Source organism: Mirounga angustirostris, unplaced genomic scaffold, assembly GCF_029215605.1.
Source record: "Mirounga angustirostris isolate CCGP_5_RB_7025 unplaced genomic scaffold, mMirAng1.0.hap1 SCAF_2, whole genome shotgun sequence".
NCBI classification, from domain to species: Eukaryota; Metazoa; Chordata; class Mammalia; order Carnivora; family Phocidae; genus Mirounga; species Mirounga angustirostris.
The window spans coordinates 18,223,422-18,243,537 of record NW_026991710.1 but is presented as its reverse complement, the minus strand read 5'-3'; the positions used below and the strand labels follow the sequence as shown (position 1 = coordinate 18,243,537).

Here is a 20,116-nt window from a genome sequence, read left to right as displayed (position 1 = left end):
CATATTGGAAAAGTAGATTTTCTCCAGATAAATTATGCCTCAATTATTTTACAGGTCTCTTTTACAGTTATAAAAATAAAACTGAGCTTCTGTTTGCTGCCACATCACACAAAAACTACTGGACAGATTGTCAAAAAAATGGAGAAGGTAAGTTTGAGATAATCTGAATATTTTTTAGAAGGCTTTATAGTAGTCTTAAAATTCACCAGGCCTGAGGTAGTGGGGAACCTTAAGTAATTATCCCCTCAGAACAGGTGGAGCTGAATTAAAAAGAAGCTCAAAGGCATGTCCATCTGTAGGGGCACAGCATAAGTATTAGAATGCTTCTGAAGGAGAAGATAAAGAGTGGTTTTCAGTCACAAAGCACAAGGGCAGATTCTCTGAGTTGTGATTGAGATGCTTCTCACTTGGGCAACTCCATGGAGCCTATTCCCATGAAGCAGATGCATCAGGTTCTGTTTCTAAGAGGGTGTATCTGCTAAATGGTCAATGTCCCTAATCATATCAGTATGTGCCTCACCCGGGTAAGCCTGGCCACGTAGCTTAACAACCACCACGTGTGTGTGTGGTTCTGAGTGTGTGTGTGTGTGTGTGTATGAGAGATTCTGTGTTACAACCCACACCCGGGTAAGCCTGGCCAAGTAGCTTAACAACCACCACGTGTGTGTGTGTGTGTGTGTGTGAGAGAGAGAGTTTTGAGTGTTACCAAGCTCTACACCAGTCATTTGGTCATAGCACGTGTTCTCTAAAACCCCTAAACAATTAAACCATCACAGCAGTTTAGCAATGTGCAGAAAAATAAAACCATAGAATCTGGGAATTGCAGATGTTGAAAGCAACTGGATAATGAGCACCAATCCCTTCTCTTTACAGTGGAGAATACTGAGGTCCAGAGTGTGGGTTTTGACCAGAGTGACAGATGTCCTTACAAGTGTAAAGTAAATGTGTCAATATGAATAAAATATCCAATAGTTTAAGGTATTCAGAGCACATAGGGACATAAATTGTCTCATTTTATTTCACAACTGACTTTGGGTTAGGCAGAATAGTAATTAGCATTGGTCCCATTTAACAGGTAAGGAAGATGACATTCAGAGTCCTAACGGTAACTGGCCCAAAGGCACATTACTAGAACACAGGACTTTGTCTTCACTCTCCAAGCCCTGCAGACTTTTTACTCTGCCATGCTTTATATGAATAGAACGTAAAGGAAGTGTGCCACTGAACAGAAGGAGGGGAGAAAAAAATCAGGGAAGGTCATCTGGCATCTCTCTGTTTAAGGTGAATTCTGTAATCTCTGGCTTCTGAGTTGTCTGTGGTTTGACTGTGTAGGTTGGTGGACCACAAATATATTGAAAATTGTTTTTTTCATGACTTTTCAAATTCCACAAGTCTGTACCCTAGCACACACTAACAATTCTTGTGCACAGCCTTCTAATCTTGTTCTTTCTTCTCTGTTCCGACCTTGACTAGCTGTCATCCGGTTCAGCCAGAAGCAACAGTACCCAGTGGATCTGATATCCCACCCCACACGTATCCAAAACTGTGAGCGATCTGTGAACTATGAGATGAACTGCTTCATTGGGGCTAAGTTGACAAAGGTTTACTTTAAGAAGCAATAAAGCAATAGATAGGGAGTGGAAATCTATATTCAGGTACTTGGGTCTCGATTCTGAGCCTGAGATGGATTTTTAATTGGTTAGTTTTTCTAAAAGGTCAGTGTATTAACCTTTGAGATCTTTCCTTAATTCTTAGGATTTTTTAAATGCACATTTAGAAAAACACAGGTGCTTAACACATTTTGTCCAGTTAAATGGGCCTCTGTGATCTGAAATTGACATAGGCAGGTGGCTGCCAGGTCTGCACTACTTCGGGAAATGGATGTATTTCTCCTTTACTGGCTCTCCATGGGAAGAAGAGGAAAGGGGAGGGAGGATGCTGACAGACAACAGCAGGGTGATTCTGTGCTCAGCATCTTGTCTTGGTGGTACACCCAAGCTGCAAGATTTATAACCTTCTTGTTACAATGCATCAGTTTCAACACTTTCAGTGAAGTCTTCAATAACTTCGATGACATCTTGCTGAGGGGTTTTGTCATTAAAAGCCTAAAGCTGGTCATTAACAAACCTTCTCTGCAATCATCTACTGCTGTGCTAACTCAGGCATGGATCTGACTGGAAAGTTGGGCTGGCTCAGAAACTTTCCAGAAGTCTGCTTTCTTTCTTTCTTTCTTTTTTTTCCCCCTCTATGGGGTATATTTCTTTAGGGAAAGAAAATACAGTCTCCAATTATTTAATCATTTATTTCTCATTACCCATTGGCTAACTCATCTCTGACAGACACAACCAAATTCAACAAATGTGTAGAACACCTACTGCATGACAGAATAGGTAGTCAGGGCTGAAGATAAAATCATGAAAAAGACACAGTTCCAGCACAGAAGGGTCCACAACCCCCTTCAAAAATTAGCCACCATTTACAGAATCCTTTGTAATGTGCCAGACTCTATATTTAGGCTTTATAAGCATTACCTTCTTCACTTTTCACCACTTTTTAGAAGACAGATGGTCTTATTATCCCCATTTTAAAGATTAGATGGCTGAAGTGTTGTCTGTTTAAGAATTATCCCAGGGCGCCTGGGTGGCTCAGTTGGTTAAGCGACTGCCTTCGGCTCAGGTCATGATCCTGGAGTCCCTGGATCAAGTCCCACATCGGGCTCCCTGCTCGGCGGGGAGTCTGCTTCTCCCTCTGACCCTCCCCCCTCTCATGTGCTCTCTCATTCTCTCTCAAATAAATAAATAAAATCTTTAAAAAAAAAAAAGAAAAGAATTATCCCAAAATTATTGAGCTTGTGGGTGGTAGAACCATGTTTCAAACCCATGTCTTGTCTGACCTCCAGCAAGTTCACATACTCCAAACAACAGGATTTGGGCCGGGAAGAAGGCAAAGGCCATGGCATTCCAGGCTGAGGAAAGATCATGTGCCAAGTGAAAGGCAGGCCCATGCTGGGCACATCCTCAGGCACATGAGGAACACGTATGTGCCTTTCAGGAGAATTTAGGTCATGGCTGGAGTATTACCCATTGGGAGTAACCTCCCCTGCTTCACACACTTCCTCACCTCCTCGGCAACATTCAGATTACTGAGGCATCTATTTGTGTATGTTTACATATGAACTTAAACTTGTCTGCCGGCTCTGGAGCAGCAAGGACTGGTGGAAATTCTATGAATATAATAGAGATTCATATGATGTGACAAAGGCTTAACTCTTTGAAGATCACTGCTTTCTGAACTTCTGCAAAAAATTCATGTGGCCGAGCAATTCCAGCTACCCAGTTGCTTGATGGTTATTTCTGCTGCCAATGATTTAATTTTTCACCTAATCTGGCAACCTCTCTGATGGAAATAGTGAATGGAGGGAGGCCGTTGCTGCTTTCTACTCCACAGGAGTCAACTGTAGATAGCGAGAGGGCCAAAGTTACAACATTCATTCAGGGGTTCCCCAAAAAGAATGATGGAGAAACCTGCAGATGTGGAGGAATATTCTGCTATAACTTAAATACTTGGTGGAAAATTAAAAAAAAAAAAGTCTTGGGATGACATTTTTAAAATAACAAGTTAAATAACTTGGGGTGATAAATATATCCTTAAGAGTACACATTTTGTAATAACAATAATTATTGCCATTGGTTGAGAGCCTACTGTGTGCCAGGCAATTGCTGGTTGGGGGTGATTACATATTAGCTCATTAAATGGAATCTTTACAACAACTCTGTCAGGGGAAAGTGTTAATCCACTTTTATAGATGAACAAACTGAGAGTTTGGGAGGTTGAACAATTTGTCAAAGGCCCCTCATCGAATAATTCACAGAGCTGAAATGTAAGCCTAGTTATATGTTACAGCAAGTTTTTCGTGTCTCTCCTGTGTTGCTTTTCTCTTATCTATATCTACATTAACTAAGACACAACCTATTTAAAGGCATTTAAATAATGCAATGATTAAAAAGGCATTAGCTGATTTCTCTTTTTTTTCTTGAAATGACATTTTTCTTTTTTTTTTTTTTCCTTCCCAAAAGGAAATAGAAACATTAGCTTACTCTTTACTGCTCAATTAATTGCTGTGGGATTGTACCTGAAGAGATCAGTAAGACCTCCAGGCGGATGTCATTGATCCAACTCTAGTGTCATTCTGTGCCTGTCCGTATGTGTGATGTTAGAGAGAAGGCTTTGTTTGTGGGGATCACAAAGCCATCATCCATCTGACTCCCTGGGTTCTGGCCAGCTCTCACCTGCAGCGCTTCCCACGAATGTCTTCCTTGGCCTGTTATTATTTTTAATTCCGCACAGGGTGTTTCTTACTAGTAAAGTTCTTGCCAATCAAGATCATCAGCACTACCTCAAAGGAGTCTCAGGAAATTGATTAGTAAATTAAGCTCCACTCTCCTGACGAAAGGCAGGATAGGGGGCGTCTGAGCGGTGTCCAAGGTCATAGGACCTATTGGCTCCTGCAGGGGCAGCATGGAGCCCTTTTTTTTTTGTTAATTTTTTTATTGTTATGTTAATCCCCATACATTACATCATTAGTTTTAGATGTAGTGTTCCATGATTCATTGTTTGTGCATAACATCCAGTGCTCCATGCAGAACGTGCCCTCCTCAATACCCATCACCAGGCTAACCCATCCTCCCACACCCCTCCCCTCTAGAACCCTCAGTTTGTTTTCAGAGTCCATTGTCTCTCATGGTTCGTCTACCCCTACGTTTTCCCCCCCTTCATTCCTCCCCTCCTGCTACCTTTTTTTTTTTTCTTAACATATATTGCATTATTTGTTTCAGAGGTACAGATCTGAGATTCAACAGTCTTGCACAATTCACAGCGCTTACCAGAGCACATACCCTCCCCAGTGTCTATCACCCAGTCACCCCATCCCTCCCACCCCACTCCCCACTCCAGCAACCCTCAGTTTGTTTCCTGAGATTAAGAATTCCTCATATCAGTGAGGTCATATGATACATGTCTTTCTCTGTTTGACTTATTTCGCTCAGCATAATACCCTCCAGTTCCATCCACGTCCTTGCAAATGGCAAGATCTCATTCCTTTTGATGGCTGCATAATATTCCATTGTATATATATACCACATCTTCTTTATCCATTCATCTGTCGATGGACATCTTGGCTCTTTCCACAGTTTGACTATTGTGGACATTGCTGCTATAAACATCGGGGTGCACATACCCTTTCGGATCCCTACTTTTGTATCTTTGGGGTAAATACCCAGTAGTGCAATTGCTGGATCATATGGTCGCTCTATTTTCAACTTTTTGAGGAACCTCCATACTGTTTTCCAGCAAAGGAAACAGTCAACAAAGACAAAAGACAGCCGATAGAATGGGAGAAGATATTTGCAAATGACATATCAGATAAAGGGCTAGTATCCAAAATCTATAAAGAACTCATCAAACTCAACGCCCAAAGAACAAAGAATCCAATCAAGAAATGGGCAGAAGACATGAACAGACATTTTTCCAAAGAAGACATCCAAATGGCCAACAGACACATGAAAAAGTGCTCAATATCGCTCGGCATCAGGGAAATCCAAATCAAAACCTCAATGAGATACCACCTCACACCAGTCAGAATGGCTAAAATTAACAAGTCAGGAAATGACAGATGTTGGCGGGGATGCGGAGAAAGGGGAACCCTCCTACACTGTTGTGGGTATGCAAGCTGGTGCAGCATGGAGCCCTTTTGAAGAATCTATGCAAGTTCTGAGTACCAAGGATGAGGAAAAGGTTCTGTATGGTATGACAAGCAACCACGCTGAGTCAGAAAGCCCTGAACTCACAGACCTCATCAAACACCAAAATAGTAGTAGCAGCATTCTGCTTGGTTCCAGGAAATATTAGTCACTTTGTGATCCTGAACAAATGACTTAGCTAGCCTCTCTGAAACTCAGTCTTCTCATCTGTATAATAGGAGCAATGACCTCATCTCACTGCTTTGAAAATGAAGTGATATGATGGTATCAGTTAACACTCTTTTTGTTCCAAGTGATAGAAAACCAATCAAATTCAGGTGAAGCAGAAAGAGCATTTCATTGTAAGTAAAAGTAATGTCTCTCAAGATCATGCATGCAGCTGGGTCTGAGGAAAAACTGGAATTAGAAGCTCTAGTCACACCCTAAAGCTCTCCCTGTTTCTTGTCTCCACTTCCCTCGATGCACCTGCAGCTCCCCTTCACACTACTCCTTAGCTTCCGTGGCAGAACACAGCCACCAATGGCTTACAAAGCTACATTCCCCTGCCCAACCTAGGCTAAGAGACAAAGTGATTGGCCCAAATTCTAAATCTTGGTGAAGAACTGGAATTGGCTCAGATCATGTCATGTGCCTACATTTAAACCAACCAACTCTGTGTTAACAATGAGGGGTATTCTACTTACATGGTTGTCCCTGTGGTAAGCCTGAGGATAAAAAGAGGTGGATATTTCTTGAAGAAAAGGGAATAATTACTAGAAAAGAGTTTCACCAAGATTAAATAATTGGTGTCTACTATAACAATATATAAGAAATTGCTATCACTATACCCACTCCAGAAGAGATAACATGTATCTTTTTTTGTCAATAAGTAGATTTCTGCACATTTGAAAGGCTACATTTTTAAAATGTAAAGCAAATATAATATTATGTGCTAATTACAATGAATATAGATCATCTAATGTTAAAAATCAGAAGAGAACATACATACTGTGAACAATTAATGTTTTAAGTGCATGGTATCTTTTTCCATCTGTTTAAAGACACTATTGAAATTCAACAAGTAGAAAAACAGAATTTTGTTTTTAATCCTATCTCCTCTCCTGCCCCTCAGAAACTCAAATCTTCTCACATTTTCCACTTTCACTTTCAATTACTTTTCTAAGTTTAAGTTGTCTTAGTTTGTGGGTCGACTACCTTTTTTTTACTGTTAAAGATCTAAGGGACTGTATTAAAATACTTAAAACTATTTCAAAGAACAATGAAATGCCATTATGTTAGTACTGAACAGAGTACCATGCTGGAAATGAAGAAAGTCAGTTTCTATTTTTCTCTCTTTTCTCAAAATACACAGAACAATTTTGGACAAGTCATTTGTGGTCCTTGTACCATCCATAAATCTGCCTGTTGGTTACTAGCTTACTTTCCTCTTGGAATGAAGCTGGGAACATCAATGGATGAACTATGAATAGGGCCATTTACAGGGAGAAGGGGGAGTGGAATCTCAGAAAACCAGACATTTCCTTTTTTTTCTTTTTTTTTTAATCAGAAAGTGAATTCTTACCTAGAGAAAGAATTTCATTTGGTTCAAATCATAGGAATCCAATTGCTCTCTGCCAATAAACTCCAAGCCAGGGTGAGGGATTGAGTACAATATATTTTAGGTTTGGGAAGGAGACCATTTTGTGTCACTTTCCAGAATTCCTCTGGCTGATTTCAGTATATTACTGATTAATTTTGAATAGAATAATTCTAGGACCTTTCAAATAGAATGATGAGAGAGAAGTGTGCCTACCATGGTAAAAAAAGGAAATTGAAAGTCTCATTTTTGCATTGGATTTTGTTTCTGTGTCTATGGTTCCTTTATAGGGAGGAGAAATTAAATTTACAAAGCAATAGTGTTCCAAGTAGATGCTGGAATGGGGAAATTAACTGGTGTCAAAATATGTGTTACCAGTTAAAGATTATTCTTTCACATTTGTTTTCAAATATGAAAAGAATTCCATGGGGAAAGAGCAGTTGTCAGAATAATAACCTTATCTTGAAATAAAATTCACAGATTCTATATGACAAAAACATGTTCCTAAATGGCACTGTTTGGTTGCAGCTTAAATGAAACATACAGTGATGGAAGACTCATTTTAGGCCAAAACTCATCGAAGGCCATTTTAATGTTTATTGCATAAATGCTTAATTTTGATCCTTTAAAAAATTCTGTCAATTCATTTCTTGATAGTTCGGTTATTAAAATATGTAAACAGGCATGATGCAGTTGTTCAGTGCTAATCTTTTTGTAATAACTAATGTTCTCTTTCAACAGCCACCACCCTCTGTTCATGTCACCTTCACCCAGGAGTCACAAAATATGGAAGACAGTCTCTTACTTGATTAAATTTTAGGAGATTGAAGCTAGGCCAAAATCCTCACCTTCCTCTTTCCTAAATACTTTTTCTCCTCTCTCTTAATTACATGGTTTTACACTGATTTACATGAATTTCAGCTTTCAAAATCATTGATCTTTGCTGAATGCAAATAGACACATGGGAAAATTATATTAAGTTTGCACAATTGATCTTTCATCATTTCAAATGGTATCTTTGAACAGTTCCTGAAATGTCTGAAATACTCCCAGAGCTGAGTGTCATCAAGAGATGCAGGGTCACCCTGGGGAAACCCATTCTCAGTGATGTAAATTACAGGGTTATTATACGTATCCTGGAACAAGAGAGTGGAATTTTTATTCCAAACAGATGTAAAAAAAAAAAAAAAAAAAAGACTCATAAAATCAGGTGCTTTACCCTCTATCTTCTCTAAGCTACAACCCAAAACTAGTTTTCATCAAATTGCACTGACCCTATTAACTTAATTTTCCACGCACTGACCTTTTATGACTAACAATGGAAAAGCAAAACTGTGCAAATGTCCATGAAGACAGTCAAATGATTCTTGTCATAATGAGAAGACAGAAATATCTTTCTTCCATCAGCATCTGCTGATTGTCACTACTCTTTAACCCCTTGGTCCCACCAACAGCTACACTCTCTATCCCCCCACAGCAAGGGTCCTAAAAATCATTAACTTAAAATTTTAATTTCAGCTACCTGGACTCCATCCAGATAGCAGAGGCCCAAAAAGGATCCAGCTATTTCAGTCCTTAATATGCCTTTTAATAATTACAGTTGTGACATCAGCCTGGAAAATATGTCCAAGCTATTCCTATGCCCACAACTGACTTTAGCAGAGAATCCCAACTTTAATCATGGTATTGAAGCCCCCTATCAGCTAGTTACTTCTCACCAATTTAAATCCTAATCTCTCTTCCCAAGCCAACAAATGTATAACCTACTGCCTAAAATCATTCTTTTTCCAAGTTCACACATATGTCTGTCTTCCCATTTCTACATATTTGGGTATACATGAACAGAAACAATGTGTTTTACCTTAATGTACTGCAGTACCTCACATATTCCCCATGGCACCACATAGATCCAATCCAAACTTGTTATCCAAGTTGGGTCTGGAAAAACTTGAATCTCCACATCCTGGAAAAAAAACAGTTCTCCTGGTACTTGACTAAGTGAGTTGTATAATATTGCACAGCAAAGAAACCAGCAGTGCCTTTAATCATTCTCTTCTCTTCTTCTGTAAATTCTGGAAACCTTGATGATGGATAGCCTTGCTTTTTACTCATGAAGGCAATCTGGGACTTGACAACTTCCGGATAATCACCATCAGTAAATACGGGTTTAGCAAAGAAGTTCAAGCAGAAAGCAAGGGCTCTTTTAGCAGCTCCCTGGTCAGACACTGAGTTGGGATCTGCCGGTTCCACCCAGGTAGCAAAAATTGCTAGGGACACCACGCCCTTCTGCTCTTTTCGGAATAAGGAATCGTAGCTGTGCCAGGATCTGACATGAGCTTTAATCTAATTATAAGCTGCCTGATAACTTCCAGTTCCAAAGTGAGGTACACCAGCAGGATATATTCCAAAATCATATGCCAGCAGGGCAAAAACATTAGGCTCATTTATGGTGATCCACCGCTGGACTGGATCTCCAAAAGTACCGAAGCAAAACCGAGCATATTTATCAAAGTATTCAATGATTGCCTCTGACAACCAACCTCCTTTGTCTTCTAAGGCCTGAGGCAAATCATAGTGGTAGAGGGTCGCTATGGGCGTAACCCCATTAGTTAACAAATCATCAATGATCTTGTTGTAACAGTCAATTCCTAAGAGAAAAACAAAAGGGAAGTACTTGAAGAAAAGTTATTTCTAGAACACTAACAGTAAGTAAAGACGAGGAAAGGATCAGGAATAATTTCCTAAATAACTTTATCCAAAATAAGGATTTGTTACTTCCTACATATCATCAATTAAAGTTGGAAGGAAACATTCAAAATTCCAAGGAAGAATCGGGGGGTCGGGGGTATGTCAGAAGACATGGAACACATATGTTCTGACAGGGATACATTTGGGCAAGTTGCTACCACATAAATTTGTGTTATGGCCACACTTAGTGAATTTATTTTGTTTGTATGCTTGATTTGTCTCTTAACCCCACTAGAATACAAGCTTCATAATAGCTGGTGCCTTATCTAATTCACTTCTGGTTCCCCAAATCCTGGAACAATACCAGGAGTTCAGTAGATACTCAATAAATATTAGTTGAATGAATGAATGGTTCTCAGTGGTATTAAATATAAAGTAACAGAATCGATGGCTGCCTAGGTGCTTCTCCAGATATATCACTCTTATAAGTCTAAAAAGGAGACCCACTGAGCATGAATAAGAGCTCCCAGAATGTGGGTTACAAGGGCAGTTGGCCAGAGGCTTGGCATGTTAAGGAACATGGTTGGGGACTTTGCTTCAAGATCCTGACGTAGTCCATGAGAATGCATAGCCACCCTTCGCTCTCAGCTAATTCTGCAGCACAGCAAGTGTGTTGGAGAATTTTTAGGGTTGAGGCAGAGTTCAGAGAAACGTTATTAACTTAGAGATACTCTGCCTCAGAAACCAATGCCAAGAAGATGTTGGGTCCAACCTAATAATGACTCCTAACTGGAAGAGACTTACTGGGGAGAGACCAGTATTAGTGCATCATGTGATTTTTATGTCTAAGATTATGGAAGAAACTGAAGCTCAGGAGAGAGAAGCTATCCTATTTTGACATTGTTTCCTGGATAATAATTGTAAATTCATATGTAGAACTGTGTTGCTTTCAAAGTTTGTCTAGAAGTAGGGTCCCTTCCTCTCTCTTTTTTTAACTTAGTATCCTCCAATTAAAAAATAATTCAGACATTTAGATTAGTTTCATTAAATCGTTAATTTATTCATCCCTCAAATACACATGTATAGAGAAGCTACTATATGCTGGACTTACAAACATATGTAAGATATATACTGTCCTTGCCTAAGGGAGCTTCAATTTTAATAGGGACTACAAATAAATTCATAAACAATTATAATACAGTATTATATTGGTAAAGATAAAGTGCAGAATACCATTTAAGCATAGGATAAGGAGTACCCATTCCAAACTGAGAATATTTGCAAATCCATTTTGAAAGCAATATAGCATCATGATTTCTTTTTTTAAAGAAAAAGATTTTATTTATTTATTTGACAGAGAGAGACACAGTGAGAGAGGGAACACAAAGCAGGGGGAGAGGGAGAGGCAGAGGGAGAAGCAGGCTTCCCGCTGAGCAGGGAGCCCGATGCAGAGGGAGCCCAGTGTGGAAGGAGCCCAATCCCAGGACCCTGGGATCATGACCTGAGCCAAAGGCAGATGCTTAACGACTGACCCACCCAGGTGACCCAGCATCATGATTTCAAAAATGAACTACAGCACCAGGCTACCTAAATTCTACCCCAATTCCTTCACCTACTTCAGTGACCTTAGGCAAGTTACTTTATCCCTCTGAATTATCTTTCCCTGTCTGTAAAATGTGGACAATAATAGAAACCTACTTTATAATTTATTCCAAGAGCTTAAAGAGTTGATAAATTGAACATGGTTAGAACAGCTCTTGGCATAAGGTAAGGGCTCAGTACAGGTTAGCTATAATTTTAATAATTACTGTTACTGTTGTCATTAGTGACATCTAAGCTGACAGTCAAATGATGAATATAAATTACTCATGTAAGGGAAGGAAGAACGAGTGATCCAAGAAGAGAAAAAAGGGAAACAAATACATGAAAGAGCAAAGGAGGTGTGGAAATAAACAAAGACCACCTAAATGTGAGCAGTCTATTTATTCAGAGTTTGCTGTACCAAGGGAGTCAGCCATCATCCATTGCATTTGACAGATACTCAAAGGCTGTCAGGGAAGAGGGAAAGCTTTATAGTGACAAAAAGGAGGGGAAGGAGAAGGCTTCAGTTACCTTCTGATTGGAAGTTTTTGGCACAGGGAGGCTGGAGGTGAGATAACTAGGAGAGGGGCATCCCAAGCAATCACTTTGGGCCACTTACTTGGCTTTCTGTGGCTGGTCCTAAGTTGGAAGCAGGTAGCAGGGGAACAAACCACCACCACCAACAACAAAAAACAGAAAAGTTGGCAGATGTTGATCAAGTTCTGATTATTCTGGACCAATTGCTGCAGAGGCTGTGGTTTGGCTTCCTGGGTTTCTTTTGTGGATCTGAGTTTTATTATCATATATGGCCTGGCCATTGTTTGCTTGTATATTGTAATTTAGCCAAGTATGTCTCTGTCTGGGAACTCTAAGTTCAGTTTAATGAGAATGTATAGCTGAGCAGAGAAAGAATAAGAATGGTAAGAGATAAGCAGGGTAAGCAGAAGCCAAATTATGCAAGGTCATGTGTTATCTATCTATCTATCTATCTATCTATCTATCTATCTATCTGTAAGAGTGGATATTTTTAACAACAGCTCACTTTTTTTGCAAACCAGAGCATAATGTGAATCATGCATAACAACTCCATACTTGGAAGACCCATTTGTATGCCATTACTCACTTGATAAACAGAATACCCTAGCCCCCAAAAGATGTCCATGCCCTAATCCATGCAACATGTGAATATGTTACTTTACATAGCAAAAAGGACTTGCAGATGTGATTAAGGTTAAGTATCTTGAGATGGGACGATTTCTCTAGATGGTTCAAATGGGCCCAATCTAACTACACAAGTCCTTAGAAGTGAAAGAGTAGAGCAGAGGAGTAGGTCAGAAAGACAGAACAATAGAAGAGGTAGGAGAGGTAGCAGCTTAAGAAGGACTCAACCCACTATTGCCAGCTTCGAGAATGGAAGAAGGGAACCACCTGCCAAGGAATGCAGGTGGCTTTCGAAACTGAAAATGGCCCTCAGTTGACAACCATCAAGGAAATGAGGACTTCAGTCCTACAACCACAAGAACCTAAATTCTTCCAGCAATCTCAATGAGCCACGAAAGGCTGTCCTCTAGATCCTTTGGAAAGAAATGCGACCCTGGAGGCATCTTAGTTTTAGCCTACAGAGACCCATGTCAGACTTCTGATCTCCATAACTCTAAGGTAATAAATTTGTGGGCTTTCATTGAAATATCATCGATATACAAGGTTATATTATTTTCAGGTGTAAAACTGGTGCTGTTTTAAGCAGCTAAACTTATGATAATTTGTTGAAGCAGCAACAGAAAACTAATACATTCACAAAAATTTACAAAGGTTTTCTAATCCCTCTCAGTGAAAGAACATTCCACCATCCCATCTCTGAGCCTCGGCAAGCCCACTTGTCCTCACTAGTAAATAATATCCAAAGATGGTATGATGGAATCGTTTTGGAATTTTCACAACCAATTCCTTCCATTGACTCTGAATATAAAAATAATATCAGCTTTCATTTATTGTATTCATACTATATGTACCAAATGTCACACATTTTGTTTAATCCTAGCCCTGCCCAAGAGGTGGGCATTTTTATCCTCACTAAGCATCTAAGAAGACCGAGATTCAGAGAGAGTGAATACCAGACTTAAGTGATAATGTTGCCATACGGCACTACCAGCATTTAAACCCAGTAACCCACTCTGCCTCACTACAAAGCCTGAGCCTGTCCTACCATGACATTCCACTTCCCATGAATGTTTCAGAATCAGGAACATGGTGACTCTGTTTTACTAGTCTTCACAATCACCTATTTTGGAGCTGATTCATAATATCAGATCCTTTTTTTTTTTTATTTTTGGAGGAATCAATGATTTATCTCTTGTGAGCATCGTTAGATATGGCACAATCATTAATGATGGCAATCAGTGTAATTCCAACAACACGATAATCTTTAGTTGAATTGAAGATTTAAAAAATTTTAAATAAGATTTTTTTCTCACTTATCAGCTTGGCAGAGCAACAAAGCATTGCATAATTAATATTTAAAATCCCTGAATCAAGTACTTCTGGTTTGCACAGAGCACTTCTGGCTTGGTGCTCTAATGCAATTTTCCCATGAAACAGTGAACTGAGGTTTTTAAGAGCAGAGTTCCAGAGTCAAACAGTTCTGCCAAAGAATCATGGAATCATGGACAAATCACTTGGCCTGTCTATGCCTAAGTTTCCTTATCTGCAAAAAGGGCATATTATTAGTGCCACCTCATGAGTGTTTTGAGTATCAAATGAGAACAAACCATGAAAGAGTTCTTTAGCTCTATCAGCACAATTCACTGGTAACTAATTCTCTGAACAAATGTATATTTTTAGATGACCATTTGTTACCAATCTAGGGATCTTGAAACTTTTTTTTTTTTTTAAGATTTTATTTATTTGACAGAGAGACACAGTGAGAGAGGGAACACAAGCAGGGGGAGTGGGAGAGGGAGAAGCCGGCCTCCCACGGAGCAGGGAGACCCATGCGGGGCTCGATCCTAGGACCCTGGGATCATGACCTGAGCCGAAGGCAGACGCCTAATGACTGAGCCACCCAGGCGCCCCAGGATCTTGAAACTTTGACAGTATATTTGAACCCTGTTCTGCTTCTGGTATTTAGGACATAACTGATTAAATATTAAAACTTCCATAGCCTTCTTTCATAGTTAGTATCACTTTCTCTGATGTATTTAAGCCCATTTCTTCTTGTTTGCTGTGGTCTCAAATGGCCATCCCATCTGCCAAAGCTACTTTATAGTCCTGGTTCCAAACCAATCAACTCAGACTCTCAACTCCTTGATTCCAAACATCTCTGAGAAGTGAAGACAATTGGGCAAGATTCTCTTTTTCCATGAGGAAATATGTCACAATAATACGTCACAAGGAAAGAGGTGTTTCCCTTGTTTAGTCGGCTATGGCCAGAAGCAGAGCAGGTTTATGTAGAACAAAGAAATGGGGGAAATTCCCTTAGAAGAGGAAATGGCTAGGACTTGCAAAGATAATGTCTCAGTACAGAAAATAACTGAACTGGAATCTCGCTAGTCAAACTATAAAGGTCTTCATGTAGAATTAATTTTGGTCAAGTGCCTACCATGTATCACACATGATAACTAGGTCACTCCCCTCTAGACTCTACCACCAATTAATTTCTTTAATTGCCCTACGTTCTCTTAGCACACTGCCTGGATTAGTCTCTGCTGCTGTAACAAATTACCACAATTATAGTGGCCTAAGCCAACACAAGTTTATGATCTTACAGTTCTGGGCATCAGATATCCAAAATGATTCTCACTGAACTAAAATCAACATGGCAGCAGGGCTAACTTCCTTCTGGAGGCTCTTGAGGAGAACCCAATGCTTTGCCTCTTCCAGCTTCCGGGGCTGTCTGCATTCCTTAGCTCATGGCCCCTTCCTTTACCTTCAAAGCCAATAGGGTAACATCTTCTCTCCTCTCAGTCTGACCTCTCTTTCAGTTCCTATATCTTCTCTCTGACTCTGATTGTCTTGCCTCCCTCTTGTAAGGGCTCATGTAATTACATGGGGAGGGAGCATCCAGATAATCCAGGATAATCTCCCCATCTCAAGATTTTTAGTGTAATAACAGCTATAAAGTCCCTTTTACCATGTAAGAAAATATATTCACAGTTTCTAAGAATTAGGAGGAACATCTTTGGGGAATTATTACTCAGCCTAACGCACTGCCCAATATGGAGTAAGAGGTTAATAAATGTTTCTTTAGTTATTTACTTTACCATTCCTGCTAACTGGGCTCATATTTTAAATACTAAAGTGAATAAGAAATTCTGCATAAACATTCCTTTTTTTTTTTTTTATTTCCTATACTTGGGTCCCCTACTAATCATTTGAAACTTGCATTTGTGGCAGATAGGAAAATTCACTTGAACAGCTGAGAACTACAGAAATATGTGATTTCAGTTGCCAGCTCAATCTCTTCTTGTTAAACCTCGAAAACTTGACATTTGAAAGAGAAAGGCTGTGTAACAATTCCGCTTCATAAAATATTCTTCCAGTTTGGGAACATAGGATTTTACAAGTTTCCAAATGTCCTCTAATCAAGCTTTAAAATAGGGAGCTGAACACACACAAAAAAATTGGGGTGCCTTGTAAAGGATGGTGACAAGGGTTTTCCAATTCTTTACATGCTCTTTGAGAAAATGTTTAAACAGAAAAAACAAGTGATGCCCTTTCTGAGTTAAAACAGTTCCCGTTGCTTCAACAGACTGAGCAACCACTTACTGAAATTCTGCTTCCTAGAAGTACCCCCAGTGCCTCTTGTTCATGGAAAAGTCTGTAATATTAATTAGCTATGACTCTACAAAAACCGGGACCAAACATAAAGAGTTCAGTGCTGGGGCACATGATCTCCACATGATATGTGCATGAGTGATCTCCCAACACTGTTCAAGTGGCCCCAGTATCTCCAGTCTCCCCACCACCACCCTCCAGCTTTTCTGCTGCCCTGCTCCTGGACTGCTGTGCTCCATGAACTTCTGTACATCTCAAGTTCATTTTAAATAGCTTGGTATGTTGACATAGTAGTACAGTAATCCCCTATCTTGGGGGCAAATGTGTTCAGAATTTTTGGATTTTTAGAAAGGAAATACAGAGCAAATACCATATATTAAGTTAACCCTCCCAGTGGGTCTGGGTCAGTCTCCCTTAATATTTCTGCAGTAAAATATGTAAATATTCTTACCAAGTAGAATCACCTGAGATTATAAAAAAAATTTCACAAGGGTTTAACATCCAAAATATATAAAAAACCCATAAAGCTCAATATCAAAACATAATCTGATTAAAAAATGGTGAGGAACCTGAATAGACACTTTTCCAAAAAAGACATACAGATGGCCAACAGGCACATGAAAAAAATGTTCAATGTCACTAACCATCAGGGAGATGCAAATCAAAACCACAATGAGATATCACCTCACACCTGTCAGAATGGCTATTATCAAGAAATAACAAGTGTTAGTGAGGATGTGGAGAAATGGGAACCCTCATGCAGTGTTAGTCGGAATATAAATTGGTGTAGCCACTATGGAAAACAGTATGGAGTTTCCTCAAAAAATAAAAAACAGAACTACTGTATGATCCAACAATTCCACTTCTAGGTATTTACCTGAAGAAAACAAAAACACTAATTTGAAAAGACATATGAACCTCTGTGTTCATTGCTGCATTATTTACAATAGCCAAGATATGAAAGCAACCTAAATATCTATCGATGGATGAATGGATAAAGAAGATGTGGTATATGTGTGTATATATGCATGTGTGTGTGTGTGTGTGTGTAATGGAATATTACTCAGCCATAAGAAGGAATGAAATCTTGCCATTTGCAACAACATGGGTGAACCTAGAGGGTATTATGCTAAATGAAATAAATCAAAGACAATTTCTGTATGACTTAATTACAAGTGGAACCTAAGAAACAAATGAACAAACAAAACAAAATGGAAACTGTCTCGGTAGATACAGAGAACAAACTGATGGTTGCTAGAGAGGACAGAGGAAAGAGGATTAGCAAAATACATGAAGGGGATTAAGAGGTACAATCTTCCAATTATAAAACAAATAAGCCATGGGGATGTCATGTGCAGTGTAGGGAATATGATCAATAATATTGTAATAATTTTGTATGATTACAGATAGTAACCAGATTTATTGTGGTGATCATTTAGTAATATTTATAAATGTCAAATCACTATGTTCTATAACTGAAATTAATACAATATTGTATGTCAGTTATTCTTCAAATAAAAAAAAAGAACTCCCCCATCAATTCAGGTTAGCTTTTGTTGCCAAATTAGTTTTAGAACTAAACTTGCTAAAAAGGATTCAGTATTCAAAGCTTTTTGGACTTTAGAATTTCAGATAAGGGGTTATGAACCTGTATTACAAGTTGGCAAGGGGGTGGTTGTTTTGTGTTGTTTTTTCAAAATTTTTCATTGTTTACCATCCAAATGGAAACTCAGTGAAAACTCCAAACTCCTAGAATCAGGAGGGTAGAGATTCAGTGGGTATAGTTAAGGAAAGGCCATTCCAGGCAGGAGAAAGAGCTTAAGAAAATTCCCACAGGGGTGGAAAATTGTAGAATATGTTTAAAAAGTAGAGGGTTATGTGCTTAGGGAATTACATGGAGCAATTGCATGGGTCATATGCATAGGGGAATTTCAGCCTGTAATGTTACAGAGATGAATTAAGACTAAGTCACATAAAATATGGAATGATATAAGAAGGAGTGTACACTATATGTTGAGTCTTGGGATGACTAAAAAAATTTTTTATGAGGGGCACTTGGGTGACTCAGTCAGCTTAGTGACCGACTCTTGGGTTTTGTCTCAGGTCATGATCTCGGGGTTGTGAGATCAAGCTCCCAGATTCGGGCTCTGTGCTCAGTGGGGAGTCTGCTTGGGATTTTTTTTCTCTCTCCCTCTCCCTCGTCCCCCCACCCTTCTCAAATAAATAAATCTTTAAAAAATTTTTTTAAATCTTGCTTTGTTTTTAGCAGGAGATGATGCAAGCCAACATGACTGAAGGCAAAGCTTTAGGCAAATTCCTGGGGTGGCATTTTGTACAAGGGATTAATGGACAGAGAACAAGTGAAAATAGGTAGACCCAGCAAGGGTATATCAAAAAGTCCTTGATGAGAATGATAAACCTCTAAAGCAGGGCAGAGGCAGAGAAAATGGCCAGGAGAGAGAAGTTAAAGAGATGTAAGTGGAACGGATCATAGTTAGCAACCAATTAGATGCAGGAAGCAAAGAAAAGAGATTCAAAGATGGTGCTGGAGAAAAGAGAAGGCATAGATAGATGATGGATGAGGAAGGCGGGAAATTATTAATTCACTTTTAAACTAAACAAATTAACTTCTGTTCAAAGTCAAAAAAAAAAAAAAAAACTGGCCATGATGTCAAGAAAGTAGACATTCAACCAGCAGCAGTTAGGGGAGCTAATGTCTTTAGAATCGAGCAATGGACCTGCTAATCTTGTGTTGTCCCTATCTGGGGGAGACAAGAGGTGCAGCTGCGTTTCACAATGTCCAACTTAGCCCACCTTACAGAAAATGGACATTGCAAGTACACAAGTACACAAGCCCAACTAGCAGTTGTTATCACAGGTTGTTCTTACTATGTAGGAAATTAGATAACTTACTCAAATGGAACTCCTGACCATCAGTGAAGGCACAGCAGCTGAAAGGGATGAGCAAGCAGGTGCCTTCACTCAGGCCTCACCTAGTCCCAACCGTAGGAGTAGGGTGAACTATTTTCCAGGACAAAGTAGCAATAGAGGTTCTTTATTAAGAAACCTTTATGTTGTAGTAAGGGGTCACAAAACTTTTCTTGGGAAGTACCAGGTAGTAAATACTTTAGGCTTTGCAGGCTCTGTGGTCCTGCCCCAACTATTCAATTCTGCCATTGTAGCGGGAAAGCAACCACAGACTAAATGTAATGAATGGGCATAGCTGTGCTGCGATAAAACTTTATTTACAAAAATAGGAGTCAGGCCAAATTTGGCCTTTGGGTCATAGTTTGCCAACCCCGGTGTATGGAAGGAACTAGCCAGACCTTAGGTTTAAATTCCAGATCCACCGTTTACGAAATATCTGGATTTGGACATGCACCACTGTAAAATGTGACTATTTATACCTTCCTCACTGACTGTGGGAATTAGAAAAAATGTATGTAAAATGCCTCATAAATAAAAGGCATTCAAATAGGGCAATAGTCTTTTTAATTACAAAACTTAATAAGAATAATAGCTAATACTTTTTGAACGTCTTTATGATATACCAGTTACTGTATAAAGCACTTTACAAAGATTATTTCATTTAATCTTCCAACAACTCTCTGAACTAGGAACTATTTGAGCATTCCTTTCTACTTGTGGGGAAACTGAGGCACAAAAAAAACACCCAAGAGATGCTTCCACAGATAGCAAGTGATATAGCTGGCCCTTCGTTCCCAGTTAAGCAGACTCC

The 20,116-nt window shown here is 39.3% G+C and overlaps 1 protein-coding gene across 1 annotated transcript in view; it reads right to left on the bottom strand.

Annotated features, from left to right (window-relative positions):
• The window catches only part of LOC123848987 (cytosolic beta-glucosidase-like), a 96,669-nt gene that overhangs the window by 54,438 nt on the left and 22,115 nt on the right, over positions 1-20,116 (bottom strand). The window contains 3 exon segments of the mRNA XM_064581934.1: positions 8,372-8,471; positions 9,197-9,312; positions 9,315-9,983. Of these exon segments, the coding sequence (XP_064438004.1) occupies positions 8,372-8,471; positions 9,197-9,312; positions 9,315-9,983 (885 nt within the window).